Source organism: Lepidochelys kempii, chromosome 5 (genome assembly GCF_965140285.1).
Source record: "Lepidochelys kempii isolate rLepKem1 chromosome 5, rLepKem1.hap1, whole genome shotgun sequence".
Taxonomy (NCBI): domain Eukaryota; kingdom Metazoa; phylum Chordata; order Testudines; family Cheloniidae; genus Lepidochelys; species Lepidochelys kempii.
In genome coordinates this window covers 61710447-61726360 of record NC_136384.1, presented here as the reverse complement: position 1 = coordinate 61726360, position 15914 = coordinate 61710447, and the positions used below count along the sequence as shown (strand labels likewise).

At 45.9% G+C, this 15914-nt stretch overlaps 1 protein-coding gene across 7 annotated transcripts in view; it reads right to left on the bottom strand.

Moving 5' to 3' along the window:
- The window catches only part of RHOBTB3 (Rho related BTB domain containing 3), a 73858-nt gene that overhangs the window by 46110 nt on the left and 11834 nt on the right, over window positions 1-15914 (bottom strand). For all 7 annotated transcript variants that reach the window (XR_012158973.1, XR_012158971.1, XR_012158972.1 and 4 more), the window contains exons 4-5: window positions 11750-11942; window positions 5438-5589 (exon numbers count right to left, since the gene is read on the bottom strand). Coding sequence is in view for 4 of the 7 variants with exons in the window: in XM_073344539.1 (XP_073200640.1) it covers window positions 5438-5589; window positions 11750-11942 (345 nt within the window). In the remaining 3 variants the exon portion in view is untranslated. The remainder of the gene's footprint in view (window positions 1-5437; window positions 5590-11749; window positions 11943-15914) is intronic.

Genomic DNA, 15914 nt, shown 5'->3' with positions numbered 1-15914 from the left:
GGGTGCATTTCGCAGTCCAAAAGGGAGTACATTAAAATTCACACAACCCTACATGGGTGATGAAGGCTGACCTTTCCTTGGCAGGATCATCTAGCGGCACTTCCCCGTACCCCTTAGTTAAGTCTAAGGCGGACATGAACTGGGCATGTCCCAGTTCCTCCAACAGCTCATCTGTGCGTGGCATTGGATAGTTTTCTAGCCTAGTTACGGCATTTAGCTTACAGTAGTCCATACAAAAGCTGATTTCTCCATCTGGTTTGGGAAACTCTCAGAGGGGAGGATTACACCCATCTGTAACATGTCCTTGATCTCCCTTTCAACTGCGGTTTTGGCTTGAGGAGCCATCCAGTAGGGTTGGACTCTAATTGGGCCAGCATCACGTGCGTCAATGGAGTGGTCTGCCCATTCTGTCTATCCTGGGGTGGCTTAAAACATTGGCATGAAGCTGATGCCCAGCTCCTGAATTTGCTGTCGCTGCTTGAGCCCAAGGGTCATGGATAGGCTCACCTTTTCCACACCACCGTTGTTTTTTCCGTCATAGTAGACTCCTTCAGGCCACTCAGTGCATCTCTCTCCTGGGCTGTAAACTGGAGAAGCTTGATTTCTCAGAAATAAAAGGGCTTTAGAGAATTAACATGGTATACTTTAGGTTTTAGGGTAGGGTCTGGGTAATTAACAGCTCCCAGACGCTCTTGGACCATAAATGGCCCCTCCCACAATGCTTCCATCTTACTGGCCTGGAGCGCTTTCAGGACCATAACTTGGTCACCTACTCTGAAGGAATGCTCTCTGCATGTTTATCATACCAAGCCTTTTGCTGAGCATCCTGTAGGTTCTCTTGAGCAAGGGCTTGAGAGTCCTTGAGGGTGTTTTGCAGGTTGGTTACAAAGTCCAAAATGTTAGTTCCTGGAGAAGATATAACTCCCTCCCACTGCTGCTTCACCAACTGTAATGACCCCTTAACTTCGCGGCCATAAACTAGTTCAAAGGGTGAAAATCCCAAACTGGATGTGGTACAGCCCTGTTGGCAAAGAGCAACCGCTGCAACACTAGGTCCCAATCACTGGAGTGCTCATTCATGAATTTACTTATGGCCCCCAAAGTCCAATTAAACTTTTCTACCAGGCCACTCGTTTGATGGTGGTAATGGGTGGTAATCAAGTGGTTCACCCCATGAGCTTCCCAAAGACGTTTCATGGTCCCTGCCAGGAAGTTAGTTCCCAAATCTGTAAGGATGTTGGAGGGCCAACCTACCCTGGCAAAAATGTCTGCCAATTCCTGGCTGACGCTTTTAGCCATGTTGTTGCTTGGAGCTACTGCTTCTAGTCATTGGGTGGCAAAATCCATGAAAGTCAGTATCTACAGCTTTCCTCTGGGTTTCTTCTTAGGGAAAGGACCCAGAATATCCACAGCTACATGCTGAAATGGAACCTCAATGATGGGGAGTAGCTGGAGAGGGGCCTTGACCTGGTCTTGGGGCTTTCCTACCCTCTGGTACACCTCACAAGACTGGACAGAGGTAGAAACATCCTTGCCCATTCCCTCCCAGTGGAATGACTTCCCCACGGTCCTTGGTCCTGTTCACCCCAGCATGGTCACTAGGGTGATCGTGGGCTAAGCTCAAGAGCTTTTCCTTATACTTAGCTGGAACTACCAACTGTCTCTGAGGATGCCAGTTCTCTTTGTGCCCACCAGAAAGAGTCTCCTTGTATAAGAGTCCTCCTTCTATAATAAACCTGGACCTGTTAGAAAAGCTGAGAGGTGGTGGGTCGCTCTGTGCCGTCGTCCACAACTCCTGTGAGTTTCTCATCTGCTTCCTGCTCTACCTGGAACTGTTTCCTTGATGCGGGAGACATTAGTTCCTCGCTGGGTTGTGGACTTGGGCTTAGTCCCATTGGAAGCAATGCAAGTGATGGGGTTGTTTCCGTTGATTGTGAACCGCTCTCCGCTAGGTGGTATTTCAGTCTCCAGTTGAGCCTCTTGCGCTGGTCTAGCTGCTGCTGCAGTGTAGGTTCTGTGGCGTCCTTTGGTACTGGCTCCCCTGACTCCGGTGGGGTTGCAAGCACGGGCTCTGGTACTGACTGCTCCGCCAGTTCGATATTTGGGCTGGTTCTGGCTGGGTTCCTGGAACTGGATTTACAACTGCTGCCACAGATTCTGGTCTGGAGTCTCATTCCACCACCTCTGGCTGGGTTTCTATAGGAGGCTCAGAAATGGCACATGGTGTTGTCCTGGGGTGATTAGGTGTCATGGATAGTGAGGATGTGTAGATGATGTGCTTTGTGCCTGTCCCAAATGTAAGGGGGGGTAGGAGGGGAAGGTGTAGTCTTCCTCTTCTTTCTCATGGGGGAAGGATGGTGCCATCCTCGGAGGGGAAAGGGAGCAGTGCTGTGACTCCAGAAAGAGAACAGAGGTGGAGGGAGCTCATGTCCGAGTACTTGTGACTCAGGCAGGTCAGATACAAGTAGGTCCTTGGGGTATCTGACCTCCTGGAGAGGAGAAAGCCCCATCAGCAGATGCAATCGAAGCTGAGGGAAAGGTGCATTCTCTTGAGCAGCCAGCAGATGGAGACGAGGATTTGCTCGGTGCCAAGGGTTTGCCCAGTGCTGGAGGCTGAACCAGTGACACGAGCATGGCCAGTGCCGCATGTTTTGTTGGTGCCGAAAGCGATGTCAGTACTGACAGAGCTGCCAGTGCCAGTGGTTTCGTTGGTGCCATGACACACAAAGTTGATCTGGTCGGGACAGTCAGCACTATTTTTTAAGGTCTTGCATTGCGGTCTCTGGTGCTGAGATGATGCTGATGCCTGCAGGTCTGCTCGTTTAGCGCCTTTAGACATATGTTTAGCTGCGATACTGTAGGTACTCGGACAGTCTCTGGAGCTATATCTCATATCCGAAACTGATCTTGCAGGGAATGATGTTCTGGCAGGCAGTGAGCAATGAGGGGGCTTGTTTCTTCCTGTCAGCACGGGGAAAAGATGTGCTCTTAGAATGACTTGGCGAATGAGGATCAGTGGATGAGCTAGCAGAGTGTGAGAACCGTGCAGCGGAAGCATCTGGTACAAGGTACAATGCTGTACTCAGTGAGAAGTCACAGCCAAAATGTCTTGATCTTTTCTGGCCCTGGCAGTCAGGTTGAAGCAATGTGTACACTTCTGCGGGACATGTCCTTCTCCCTGGCAGTGGATGCACTGTGGGCGACTGTCGCTTACCAGGAAGGCCTCCTGGCAGGAAACACACCACTTAAACTCAGGAGATCTGAGCATAAGGACGAGGGAGAAAGTTTCCCAATCAGGAAGGACGGGAAACAGGAAAACAAAATGTTAAGCTATGAACTAACAGGGAGGGTAAGAGGAAGGAAACTTTTTTTTTTTAAATAAAGGTAGAGGATAATAAAGGAAAGTATTAACTACTAAACTACACTAAAAACTAACAGGTAAGGCACTATCTAACAATTCAAAGGATAGGTGGGCTCTGCTGCGGATTCCATCCCAGACCAAAGGCAGTTTAAAAGGAACTGGGAGACAGCTGGACTGCACAGTGCTGTATGTACACATGCCACTCACGGTGCGAGATGGGGAGGTGCGCGATGGGGAGGTGCGCACGTGTGGTCCAACCAGCATTGCTAATGAAGATCTCTAATCCCAGACAGGGGACACTGACACACCTACAGTGGAGCACCCAAAAGGGACATCATTCGAAGAAGAACTTTTTTTTTTTTAAACCTAAATAGTTATACTGGTACAACCCCAACTGTGAAAACAGTTTTAAGGCACCTTTAATACCAGTGTAACTCATCCACAGTCAGGGAGGGAGGCTGTACCACTTTACCTATACGGATATAAAAAACACAAAGAAAGTATTTTTCCACATTACAAATGCTTTGCCAGTACAGCTATAACAGCACAGCCTCCTAGCACAGATGCAGCATGACAACAGTAGGAGGAGTTCTGCCAGCATAGTAACACCACCTTCTTGAAGGACATTAGCAGTGCTGTATGTAGTGCTGTTGCAGCCGTGTTGGTCCCTGCTGAATATTAAAGAGACAAGGTGAGTGAGGTCAGATCTTTTATTGGACCAACTTCTGTTGGAGAAAGAGACATTTCAAGCTTACACTGAGGTCTGGGAAATGTATAGAGCGTCACACCTAAATACAAGGTAGACCAGATTGTAACTACTTTTGCTAAACACACATTTCAAGGGTCCTTCAAAATGAAGTGCCCAGTTAACTCTCCAGTCATAAGGAGGAGGAGAGGGGAGGCGGGGAAACTGGGTGGAGGGTTTAAATGGGTTACAGATTGTTGTAACAAGCCATAAATTCATTGTCTCTATCTAGTCCATGATCTTTTGTATGCAAAGTTATGCATACAAAAGTTATGAATTTAAGCTCCCAGGCCTGTCTTTTGAAGGTGTTAACGCCAACCTTTTCCCCCACACCCACCCATTTTTTCCCCTATGACTGGAGAGGTGTTAACAGTCCACTTCACCTTGAATGGTCCCTTCAAAATGTGTGTTGACTATTTATTCTAATCAATCTTTTCCACTTTGTATTTAGCTGTGACACTTTGTACATTTCCTAGACCTGAAGAAGAGCTCTGTGTAAGCTTGAAAGCTTGTCTCTCTCACGAGCAGTCCAATAAAAGACATTACCTAACCCATCTTGTCTCTCTACTTAGCTACGTTCACAGAAGCACTCTTCTGTGGTACAGCTACATCTACACTTGGGTTTATGACCACATACCTATGTGTTTTTTTCACAACCCTGACAGACACAGCGATGCTGACAAAACTTTGTAGTGCAGACCTGGCCAAAGTCCTTGCCTCAACAAATGTACGTTTAACTTGTAATAAAAATGTTCATGGTTTATTTTTTTCATCACTCTCCTTCCCCTTGTTTTGCATTTTCAGGCAAAAGAAATGAGCTCAACTTTATTTTAACTGACTGGACAGACTGCTGGAGACTCTAAACTGTTTAAAGACTGAAAACAAAAAAATTTCAGGCATACATTAAAATTCAAACACAATAACATGCTCATTTACAAGTAGAACACAACTGTAAGCAATGGAGCAATTAACACCAAACATCCCACCTAAGCATCTTGAGTAATTTGGAGCATATTATTAAAATGACAGGACAGTAGATTATATGACTAGGAAAAAGATCTGTTCCTTGAGTTTGCCAAAAAACTTCCTGAAGTTGATTGCAACAGAGGGAGTTCTAGTACTCCCAATATTGCTAAAACTGGGGAAAATGCACCACCAGTGGAAAATTTTAGATAAAAAAGTTGTGTAGATAAGGCCCCAGAGTCACTGTCCCAGTTATCCAATTCTCATTTACACAGTACACACTGTTTTAAATTAAAGCCAAAATTTGGCTTTAGAGAGATAGCAGAGCAAAGATAAAATCTTCATGCTTAGTACAGTTTCTCACTTACCACTCCTCCAAAATATTTTCCTATATAGAAATCACTGAGACTGTGCAATTCAAGGTAAGTAGCTCCTAGTTCTTTAGCGAGTTGAATCCCTTCAGAAGCAGTAACACAGCTCCCTCTGTCTGAACTGCACAGTGGACAAGTACAAGGTACTTCTGAGAAAACAAAAGATTTATAGAAGACATTTTAATTAAATAGTCCACTACACATTGGCTTGTAAATACTAGTGAAGATATACATTATATCATAGAATCACAGAATGTAGGGCTGGAAAGGACCTCAAGAGATCAATTCTAGTCCATCCCCCTTGCTGAGACAGGAGTGAGTATACCTATACCATACCCGAGAGGTGTTTGTCTAACCTGTTCTTAAAAACCTCCAATGACAGGGATTCCACAACCTCTCTATGTAACCTGTTCCAGTGCTTAACTATTCTTGTAGTTAGAAACTTTTCCTAACATGAAACCTAAATCCCCCTTACTGCAAACTAAGCTGATTACTGCTTCTCCTATTCTTGGTGGGCATGGAAAACAATCCATCACCATCCTCTATATAACAATTGTACACATGTGAAGACGGTTTATCATGACCCCCCATCAACCTTCTCTTCTCCAAACTAAACATGCCCAGCCAGTTCTTTCAACCTTTCCTCATAGCCCCCATTTTCTAAATTTTTTATAATTGTTGTTGCCCCCCTTGACTATCTCCAATTTATTAACATTTTTCTTAAAGAACATATATAGTAAGCAACAAATCAAAGAGTTAACTAATTAATACTGGTACATGCAGTGTTGTTGTAGCTGTGTCAGTCCCAGGATATTAGAGAAACAAGGTGGGTAGGGCAATATCTTTTATTAGACCAACCTTTGCTGGAGAGATAGAAAAGCTTTTGAAAGCTTCTCTCTCTTACCAACAGAAGTTGCTCCAATAAAAGATGTTCTTTATCCCACCTTGTGTCTCCAATACTGGTACATTACGAAATCAAACATTTTCTTGCAAGTCAGAATATTAACTATCTGACACAGACTGAATTTAACATAAAAAAACCCAACAACAAAAAAACCCCACCACACTAAAAGAATGTGAAGGTTGTGAAATCAAGCACTGAAAAGATAGGAATCATCAACATTAAAGATGCTTGTGCAAATCTAAATTAGCCCCCATGTGCTATGGAAGTAATTACATGATTCCAGTTATATGTGGGAGAGAAGCAGCAGCCTCATAGAGACTGTTCTGTCCCCTGCAGTGTGCCTGGGGATGCAGGAAACATGTGCAAAGAGGTAAGGGGGAGCATTACCTTTATGGTCCCTTTACTTCCCTGTGCAAGTTTATATAGTGAGTCATGATTGTGTCCTGTGTGACAGTCTGTTCAGAACAGAGGTGGGCAAACTTCAGCCTGTAGGCCACATTCGGTCCGCAGGACCCTCGTGCCCGGCACCTGAGCCCCGGCCCCTCAGCCCCGGCCCCTCCTCCACTACTCCCCCTCCCCTGCAGCCTCAGCTCACAGCGCCAGCCGGCTGGCACAATGCTCTAGGCGACAGCAGGGCTGGCAAGTTGTATGGGCCCATGGTGCCCAAGCTTCAGCAATATTCAGGGCCTGGGCTCCACCAATGTTTGGGGCCAGGTCTGTCCCCTGGCCCTGCCTGCCACCCTCTCACCTCCTGCAAGTGTCCCCTGGCCCCCAGACCATCCCTGCCTCTCCCCTGCAGCTCCACACTGACTCTGCTCTGCAGGCTCCCGGCATCAACTGCCGCCGCAGGGCCCTAGTGTCCCCCATCCCTAGTGGCAGGGCAGGCTGACCCTGACCCTGCCCTTCTGCCTCGGACCCTTCCCTTTTCCGGTGGGATGCTCCACCAGCACAGGGGACCCCCCTGCCCGCAGTCACCACTCCTGCCCCATCCTGGGCAAGGGGCAGCCCCATCCCTCACCCCCAGTGAAGCTACAGTGAGGAGCAGCAGCAGTGGAGGAGGCGCACATGTGATGGCAGCCCCCCCTCCCCCCCACAGGGGAAGTGAGGGGGCTTCCTAGACCTGAGAGGGGCCCTAGGACAACGTGCAGTGACAGTGGTGAGTGTGCTGCTGGGGCAGAGAAGAGGAGCCCTTCCCCCCAGAGCTCATTGCTGCCGGTGGGGAGAGGACTGGGGGGAGTCCTCCTCTCTGGCCCCAGCCCCGGGGCAGCCTGCCTGCACCCCAAAGGCCTCAGCCCCACCCCACCCCAGATCCTGCACCCCCAGCCAGAGCCCTCACCCCCACTTACCCCTAGCCTCTGCCCTAGCCCTGAGCCCCTCCCACACCCCAAACCCCTCATCCCCAGCCCTCATCCCCCCACGCCCTAACCCTCTGCCCCAAGCCCCCTCCTGCATCATGAACCCCTCATCCCCAGCCCCACCCCACAGCTCTCACCCCACCCCTTTGCCCTAGCCCTGAGCCCCCTCCCACACCCCAAACCCCTCATCCCAAACCCCTGCCACACCCCACACAGCCCTTACCCCTGCATCCCCTCCCTCCCAGAGCCTGCACCCCTCACCCCCTGCCCCAGCCCAGAGCCTGCACCCAAACTCCATCCTAGAACCTGCACCTCCACCCCCTTCCCACACACCCTCTCCTTCCCCCAAACTCCCTCCCAGAGCCCTCACCCCCTCCCGCACCCCCACCCCTTGCCCCAGCCCAGAGCCTACATCCAAACTCCATCCCAGAGCCTGCACTGCTCACCCCCTCCAGCACCACCACCCCCTGCCCCAGCCCAGAGCCTGAACCCAGCACCCCAACTCCATCTCAGAGCCTGCACCCCAGACCCCCTCCCCCACACAAACTCCCTCCCAGAGCCCAACCTCTCACCCCTTCTGCACCCAAACTCCTTCTCAGAGCCTGCACCCCAGACCTCCTCTGCCCCACCCAAACTCCCTCCCAGAGCCTTAGGCAGGTAGAGGCAGAGTTTGGGCACCATCAAGATTTCTACAAACCTGCCACCCTGGGGCAGCGGGGCTAGGATCTCCTGGGGCAGCGCAACTGCAGAGCCCAGCCTGACCCGGTGCTCTTTGCTGTGCGGTGGCACGGCAGGCTCCAGCCAGGCAGTGCGGCTTAGCGCCGCCAGCCACCGGTGCTCCAGGCAGCACAGTAAGGGGACAGGGAGCGGGGGCTGAATAGAGAGGGGAGTTTGGGGGTGGTCAGAGGGCAGGGAGTGGGGGGTTGAATGGGGGCAGGGGTCCCAGGGGCCAGTCAGGAAGGAGGGGGGGTTGGATGGGGTGGCTGGGGACAGGGAGTCGGGGGGGGGGGGGGAAATGAGGCAGAGGCCGGGCCATGCCTGGCTGTTTAGGGAGGCACAGCCTCCCCTAACCACTCCCTCCATACAATTTCCAAAACCTGATGTGACCCTCAGGACAAAAAAAGTTTGCCCTCCTGGTTCAGAACCTTGTACTTTATTTCCCTGGAACCACTGGTTAATTGAGGAAGGAACAATTATTTTTGCATTAGTCACGGTGGCTTCGCTTTAACAGACAATAGAAAAAACTTCTGTCCATCTATAAACATGTTCTTTCATAATGTATACATCTCACAACCCAAACACTGTCCAACCACCTCAGCAAGAAGCAAATTATGCCAACCATTTTTTTTGCTCCATACCTATTTGAGTCCCAGTTCTGTATTGTGATCTGTTTGAGCAGATAGCTGTGCCTACACAGAGCCCCTCTGAAGTTAGTAGGGCTCTATAAGTAGGGCCTATTAACATCAGAGAGGCTCTGTGTGGCACAGCAGTCTGCTCAAACAGATCACAATACAGGATCCAAGCCTAAACTTAGCAAAATATTGCCTACTCTCCCAATAAAATTATTTCCAAAGCTTATTTTCACTATCAAGAAGAAGAAAAAAAAAGATACAAAGGTTCAGGGTCATTTGAAGTGATGCATATGTTATTAAACAAATTTATAGGAAAAAGTAAAAAGTAAAAGAATTGGCTTAGCCAAACATATAGTTAGTTAAATTAACCCTCACTTCATTATATCGGACAACAACAACTGGAAGAAGAAAAGGAGTACTTGTGGCACCTTAGAGACTAACCAATTTATTTGAGCATAAGCTTTCGTGAGCTACAGCTCACTTCATCAGATGCATCCAATGAAGTGAGCTGTAGCTCACGAAAGCTTATGCTCAAATAAATTGGTTAGTCTCTAAGGTGCCACAAGTACTCCTTTTCTTTTTGCGAATACAGACTAAAACGACTGTTACTCTGGAACAACTGGAAGATTTATCATCCACCTACATTACTCAAGCTCTCATGTTTTACCAGGTCAATGAACTACAAAACTGTTCATAAGGTTTTAAATACAGAATAGCAGCTCTTTTTGGTTCACTGAAGAGAGATACATTCAATTTTGCCAAGGCCTACTTGGGTAATATCTCCACAGAAGTTATATTATAAAATAAAGTTCTTTTGGTTTGATTGTTTAAACAGTATCGACATTGGACAGAAATCTGCTTATACGATCTGCCTCCGAGAATACCCAGTTCATATATCCCTTTTTTTAATTAATACCATGTCAAATTTAAAATGCTGCCCTAAGTAAAACAGATGCAGATTTCTTTAATAAGTCCTGGTCTGACTTTTAAAGTGTAAAAAAAAAAAAAAAAAAAAAAAATCAGCAATACCACAATGCTTGGAAGAAGTATAGAATAAAGAATGAAAAACATCAAACTATCATCATCAAACAAATTTTAAAAAGCCAAAAGAAAAGAAATTTTCTTAGTGTAGGCAGAACCAACACAGTACCACACATAACAAATGCAGTAACGTGTGATCACTGGAGGTCTCCCAGTCCATTACAGGCCACATTTAATTCTGCTTAGTTTGAGAATTTTGAGAAGTTTACACACCATGACTGCAATTTTTAATCACAGTGAAATATTCTGTATTATGTTAAAACTATTTTACTAAAATTATTCTGGTACCCGATGTGCCTTTTTTCCCTTTTTAAACACTATACTAGTTTTTATTTTTTTTATATTGGTACATGGGAACTCTGAAACAGTGATTCTCAACCTGCGGCCCAACCAGCACACAGCTGCGGCCCATGTGACATCCTCAGGGCCATAACTAGGGCAGGGCAGGAGGGTGCAAAAATGGGGCAGCACACCATCTGGCCCTGAGGCATCAGCTCCCCTTGCAGGATTGGGCCCAGAGGCATTAGCAAGAGACCAGGGTGCTTGGCACCCACCTTATCCCACACACTCGCAGGTCCAGTGACCCTGGCTGGAGCAGGCTCCCCGGTACTAGGACCACGGCAGCAGACAGACAGCATGGGCTGCACAGCTGACCCACCTGAAGAGGCAGGAGACCAGTGGGTGGGGGAAGTGGGAGACGGGGGGGGCGGGACGACTTGAGGGGGTGCAGGGAGAGGTGTGTGGCCAGTGCACGGGGGAGAGACTCTAGGTTGGGGGACTGGTGGCAGTCCCTGGATGGGGGCTAGATATTGGGGCACAGTCCCTGGATGGGGGAGGGTCTGGAGGGCAATCCCTAGGTGAAGGGCTGGGTTTATCTGGGGCAGTGGGGGACTGAATGCTGGAGGGGGGCCATCGCTGGGGAGGGGAAGGCATTCTGCCCTGGACAGGGCATCCTGTCTCTGCATTATATGGCTGCCATAACACATACTAAAAACTTTAAAAAAAAAAAAAAAAGAAAAGAAAGAAGATGTACAGGTATTTTTATATATATGAATGTGGATGCGGCCCACATAACACAGAGAGCTGCATATGCAGTCCACAATGGTAAATAGGTTGAGAACCACTGCTCTGGAATATAGAGCACACTACAGTTATGTGTTTAAATCAAAACTGATGTCTAGAGGCTCCACAAGATCTTGAGTACAGTCTTGATCTCTCCCCACTTTGTAGTCAGAGGGGTTAGCCCTCCTGTCCCAGTGTCACGCACCGTAACACACTGTAGTTCTTAGTCCCTCCAAGCTAACAGACTTTTAGCTCCAAAAGCAGATCCAGAGCTCCTGGTTTAATTCCTGAAGATTATGAGCCATACAGGAGTGTTATTTGAGAGAGATCAAAGCATATCATTAATTTTCATTGTCTTTATTCAAGAACAATTTAAAAACGCATAATATTGATATTAAAATTAATCAGTGTCAATCTACAACACCTTAACACATCAACACATCACATCTTTTTGTCAATGGGACAAACTCTGAAGAAAACAAAAACTTTTTACCATGACTGGACTGAAGATGTAATCAGATTTCATTGTGATTTACCCAACATCTAACTTCAAGGTAATATTTCAGCTGTTTGTAATAGGAGATTTAATACATACCGCTTTTTCTTGCGCCAACAGCGGAAATTATGACTGGAATTGAACAATGATTTAATGCTCTTTTTATCATTGGAACATAACTGTCCTTTACTTCTTGAAATGAAGATTTGTCATTTACAGAGTATTTAATCACAATGATATCAGCTCCTCCAATAAGATTTTGAGAGGTGTACCAGTCACTGTCAAAAATGTCCTACAGAGGGGAAAAAAAAAATGCATCAAGAGTCTTTTATTATTATTATTATAGGCAAGAGAGTGTCTATACAAATATTCTTGCACACAAAAAAATAGATAAATTACGTTTTTGAACTGACGAGATGCAACAAATAGAAGAGTGGGTTTGTGTTTTGTAATTTCTCTGTATAATTTTCTTGTCTGGGAAACAATTTTTGCACTAATAGTAAGCTTATGAATGCCTCAAATCCTAAGAAAGAACAGCAGTTCAAACTCACAGTATTTTTAATAAGCACTGCATGCAGAAATATACGTTGCTCTTTCAATCATTTAACTTCAAAATTGTATTACTAAGGAAATAAAGCAGTGCCATCAGCTTCAATTGTAAAAGTATGCAGTAATTTCTATGATATTGTTAAAGTACTGTAGGATCTTTTTGGGTGGATACACAAACACTTTGCTGCGTACTTATAGAACTTTCAAGGCAAATTTTAAAAATTTACACTGTATATTTCTATTAAAAAGCCTGCACAAAAGATTCTGGTGTATTGACCAACAAGCTACCTATTAAGAGTTTGCAGTTTATAGACTATATAATAACTGTACATACGATCTCTAGTTCTGGTTACAAGAAGTAACTATGGTTACTGATTTATCACTGACACTTATCATAACAAGGTATACACACTAGAGTTGTTTCATGATTCTAATTAATTACAGCTAAAGAAAACCTCTTCTCTGAAGGCCTATCTACACAGGGACATTCAGGAAAATTAAGGAGAATTAACTAAAGCTGCAAAGTAAACATGCATAAATTAAAACATTAAATCCTGCGTGGATGCTCTCATTTCAGAGGTAAAGTGGCCTTTATTTACCATGCTATAGAGAACTAAGGCCATTTTACTTCTGAATGAGAACGTCTACCTTGAAGGGTTAGATGTGCTTTAACTTGTACATATTAACTTCATTGTTTTAGTTAATTCACCTTACTTTTCCTGAGTCCTGGTCTATTCTACAAGCTTAAGTCAATACAACATCACTCAGAGGTGTAGATTTTCCACGCCCCTAAGCAATGTAGTTATATTGACCTAACCCCTAGTGTAGACAGCACAATGTCAACAGGAGAGCTTCTCCTGTCGACATAGCTACCACCTGTTGGGGAGGTGAATTACCTAAGTTGATGGGAGACGCGCTCTCATCGGCAGAGGTAGTGTCTTCACTAAGCTCTATAGCAGCACAGCTGCAACAGTGCAGCTGCGCCACTACAGTGCCGTAACTGTAGACAAACCCTAAGTATCCCTTTGCTTTAACCTTCCTGAGTGTCCCCATGTAGACAAGCACTGAGACCAGAGAAGCGGAGAGCAGTTGGGCCATAGTAGTCTCGAACACCGTTTGCAACACTTTCCTCTTAAGACAGAGGAGCTAATCAGAATTCCTGTTCAGATGGCTGTTCAAGATTCCTGTTCTCCTGTCTGCAGTGTCCTATACTGCCAATACCTGTTTTGCAGTGTTGCTTTTGATTGGCAATCTATTCTTTTATTTCCATTTTTAGTAGTAAGTTAAAGGATTCTAGATTGCCAGTCTGAAGAGGGAAGTCTGTTTTATCTCCACTCCCTTCCCTTCCCCCTCCCACCCCCCAAAAAACCAAACAGGGTAGGCAGCAGCATAATGAGCTTCTGCACCAATGTTCCTCATTGGTGACCTATAAGGGTCATCTCTAGGTGAATAAGCGGGCAGTTGTCTATATGACATTTTATCTATCCATGCCCTCTCTTCAGAGATTGTCATCCTGGATACTAATCTACTGAGAACAGGGGAATAGTTCTCATATCTTATTTCCTATCTTATGTACCAACCAGTTTAATCTCACAGTTAGCCTAAGGATCACTAAGCTGGAGAACTTCAAAAGTGGTCCCAGGAATATGAGAGCAGCAAAGAAGATCTCCCAACACTCTAAACAGTATCAGGCAGGAGAGGAAACCAGAGAACCACAGGAAGGTGGAACCAAACAAAGCCAGGGATGAAATAAGCCACAAAGCAAAGGAGCAAGGAAAGCAAGGAGCAGAAAATAAGGCAAGGATAGGCAACTTTAACTCTTTGGCAGGCCACACTTTTTTTTTTTTTTAAATTAAAAGAATCTACATATCTTATAAATCCGAAATGTTTGGTATAGTATACGTGTAAACATACAATTGATTGTGTATTGACAGTGTAAAACCAAAGCGTTCTTAAAATATAAAAACCCTTCAGAGCACAACCTTCAAATTAAAAAAAAAAAAAAAAAAAAAACCCAAAACCCAACAGTTTACACATAAATCTTTCACTAACCTTTTTTCAATGTGCTGAAGAGCAGGGGATTAATAAATGAAAACAACAAAGTAAAACATTCTTAATGTTTTTTCTCCACTGCCTGGCCATTTTCTTTCACGCCATTCTCTTTCATGTCAAAAGGGAAGGAGATTTGCCACTGTGCCACCCAGCTCTGGTTATTGTCTCCTCACTGGCAGAAATGCTCCCCGCCCCTCAGCAAAGCAGACAATGGGGCTGGGCACAATCATATTGTGGGAGCTGGCAGCCAATTATGTTCTTATCAGACGAAGAGCTTGCCAAGCCAAATGTGTGGCAGTCTCATCAGCAAAGTTCAGAGCCCTCAGACGACCATCAAATATGATCAGAGGATGGCTGTCAGCATTGAGACACATTGTCTTTGGCCACAGCTTCACATGGGATCCCTTCTTTGGCCCCAGGTGTGAAAGCTGGCTGCACGTTACCCTGGCTGATTCAAAACCTGTTCAGAAGGGCCCATGAGCAGCATGGCAAATCAAAGCCAGATATACACATGGTCAGGTCCGTTACAAGAGGGTAGCCACTGGGAAAGCAGTAACCAGAGCCAAGGGGTGTGGGGCAGAGCCCTGCTCCACCATGAGTGACCGATACATGGTTGGACCAATGACAGGCTGTCATAAACATACAGGTAAGGGTACCATAAAATCCCTCCTTTACCTGTAAGGGGTTAAGAAGCTCAAATAACCTGGTTGGCACCTGACCAAAAGGACCAATAAGGGAAGAAGATCCTTTCAAATCTGTTTTGTTTTTGTGCCTTTTGTTGTTCTCTCTGGGACAGAGAGGACCAAGGCAGAAAAAAAAAAAAAACCCACACACCTCTCCTAAAACCCTACCAGAAATAAGAATCTGCTTTACTTACAATTTTTGTAATGTAAGGAAATACATTATTTTCCCTATGCTAAGAGAGAGGTTTATTCCTGTTTTTTGTAACTTTGAAGTTTTGCCTAGAGGGGAATCCTCTTTGTTTTAAATCTTATTACCCTGTAAAATTACCTTCCATCCTGATTTTATAGAGGTGCTTCTTTTACTTTTATTCTTTAAAGTTCTGCTTTTAAGAACCTTATGGGTTTTTAATGTCCTAAAAACCTAAGGGTCTGGTCTGTGCTCACCCTGTTTACCTATTTGGTTGGTATAAGATTCTCAAGCCTCCCCAGGAAAGGGTGTGAAGGGGCTTGGGGGATATTTTGGGGAACAGGAACCCCAAGTGGTCCTTTTCCTGAATCTTTGTCTAGCTCACTTGCTGGTGGCAGCAGTACCATCCAAGGACAAGGAAGGAGTTGTGCCTTGGGGCAGTTTTTAACCTAAGCTGGTAGAAATAAGCTTAGGGAATCTTTCATGCGGGTCCTCACATCTGTACCCCAGAGTTCAGAGTGAACCCTGACACAGGCATTGCAACCCAGAGCATGGGCTCCTGCTCCCAATCCTGGGCTTCACTCCAATTCCCAGAGTCGCAGACTATGGCTCCATCCCATGCCACCTAGCTCTAGTTACTTCCTCTCTGTTGATAGAGGTGAACCCTACCCTCATCCACCCACTGCTTTGTGGGGGGGAGAGGGGCCTGGCCAGAACCTGTGTTTCTTACCTCCCACTCAGCCAGCCACTGAGGAGGCAGTAACTGGAGCTGGGTGGTGTGGTCTGAATCAGT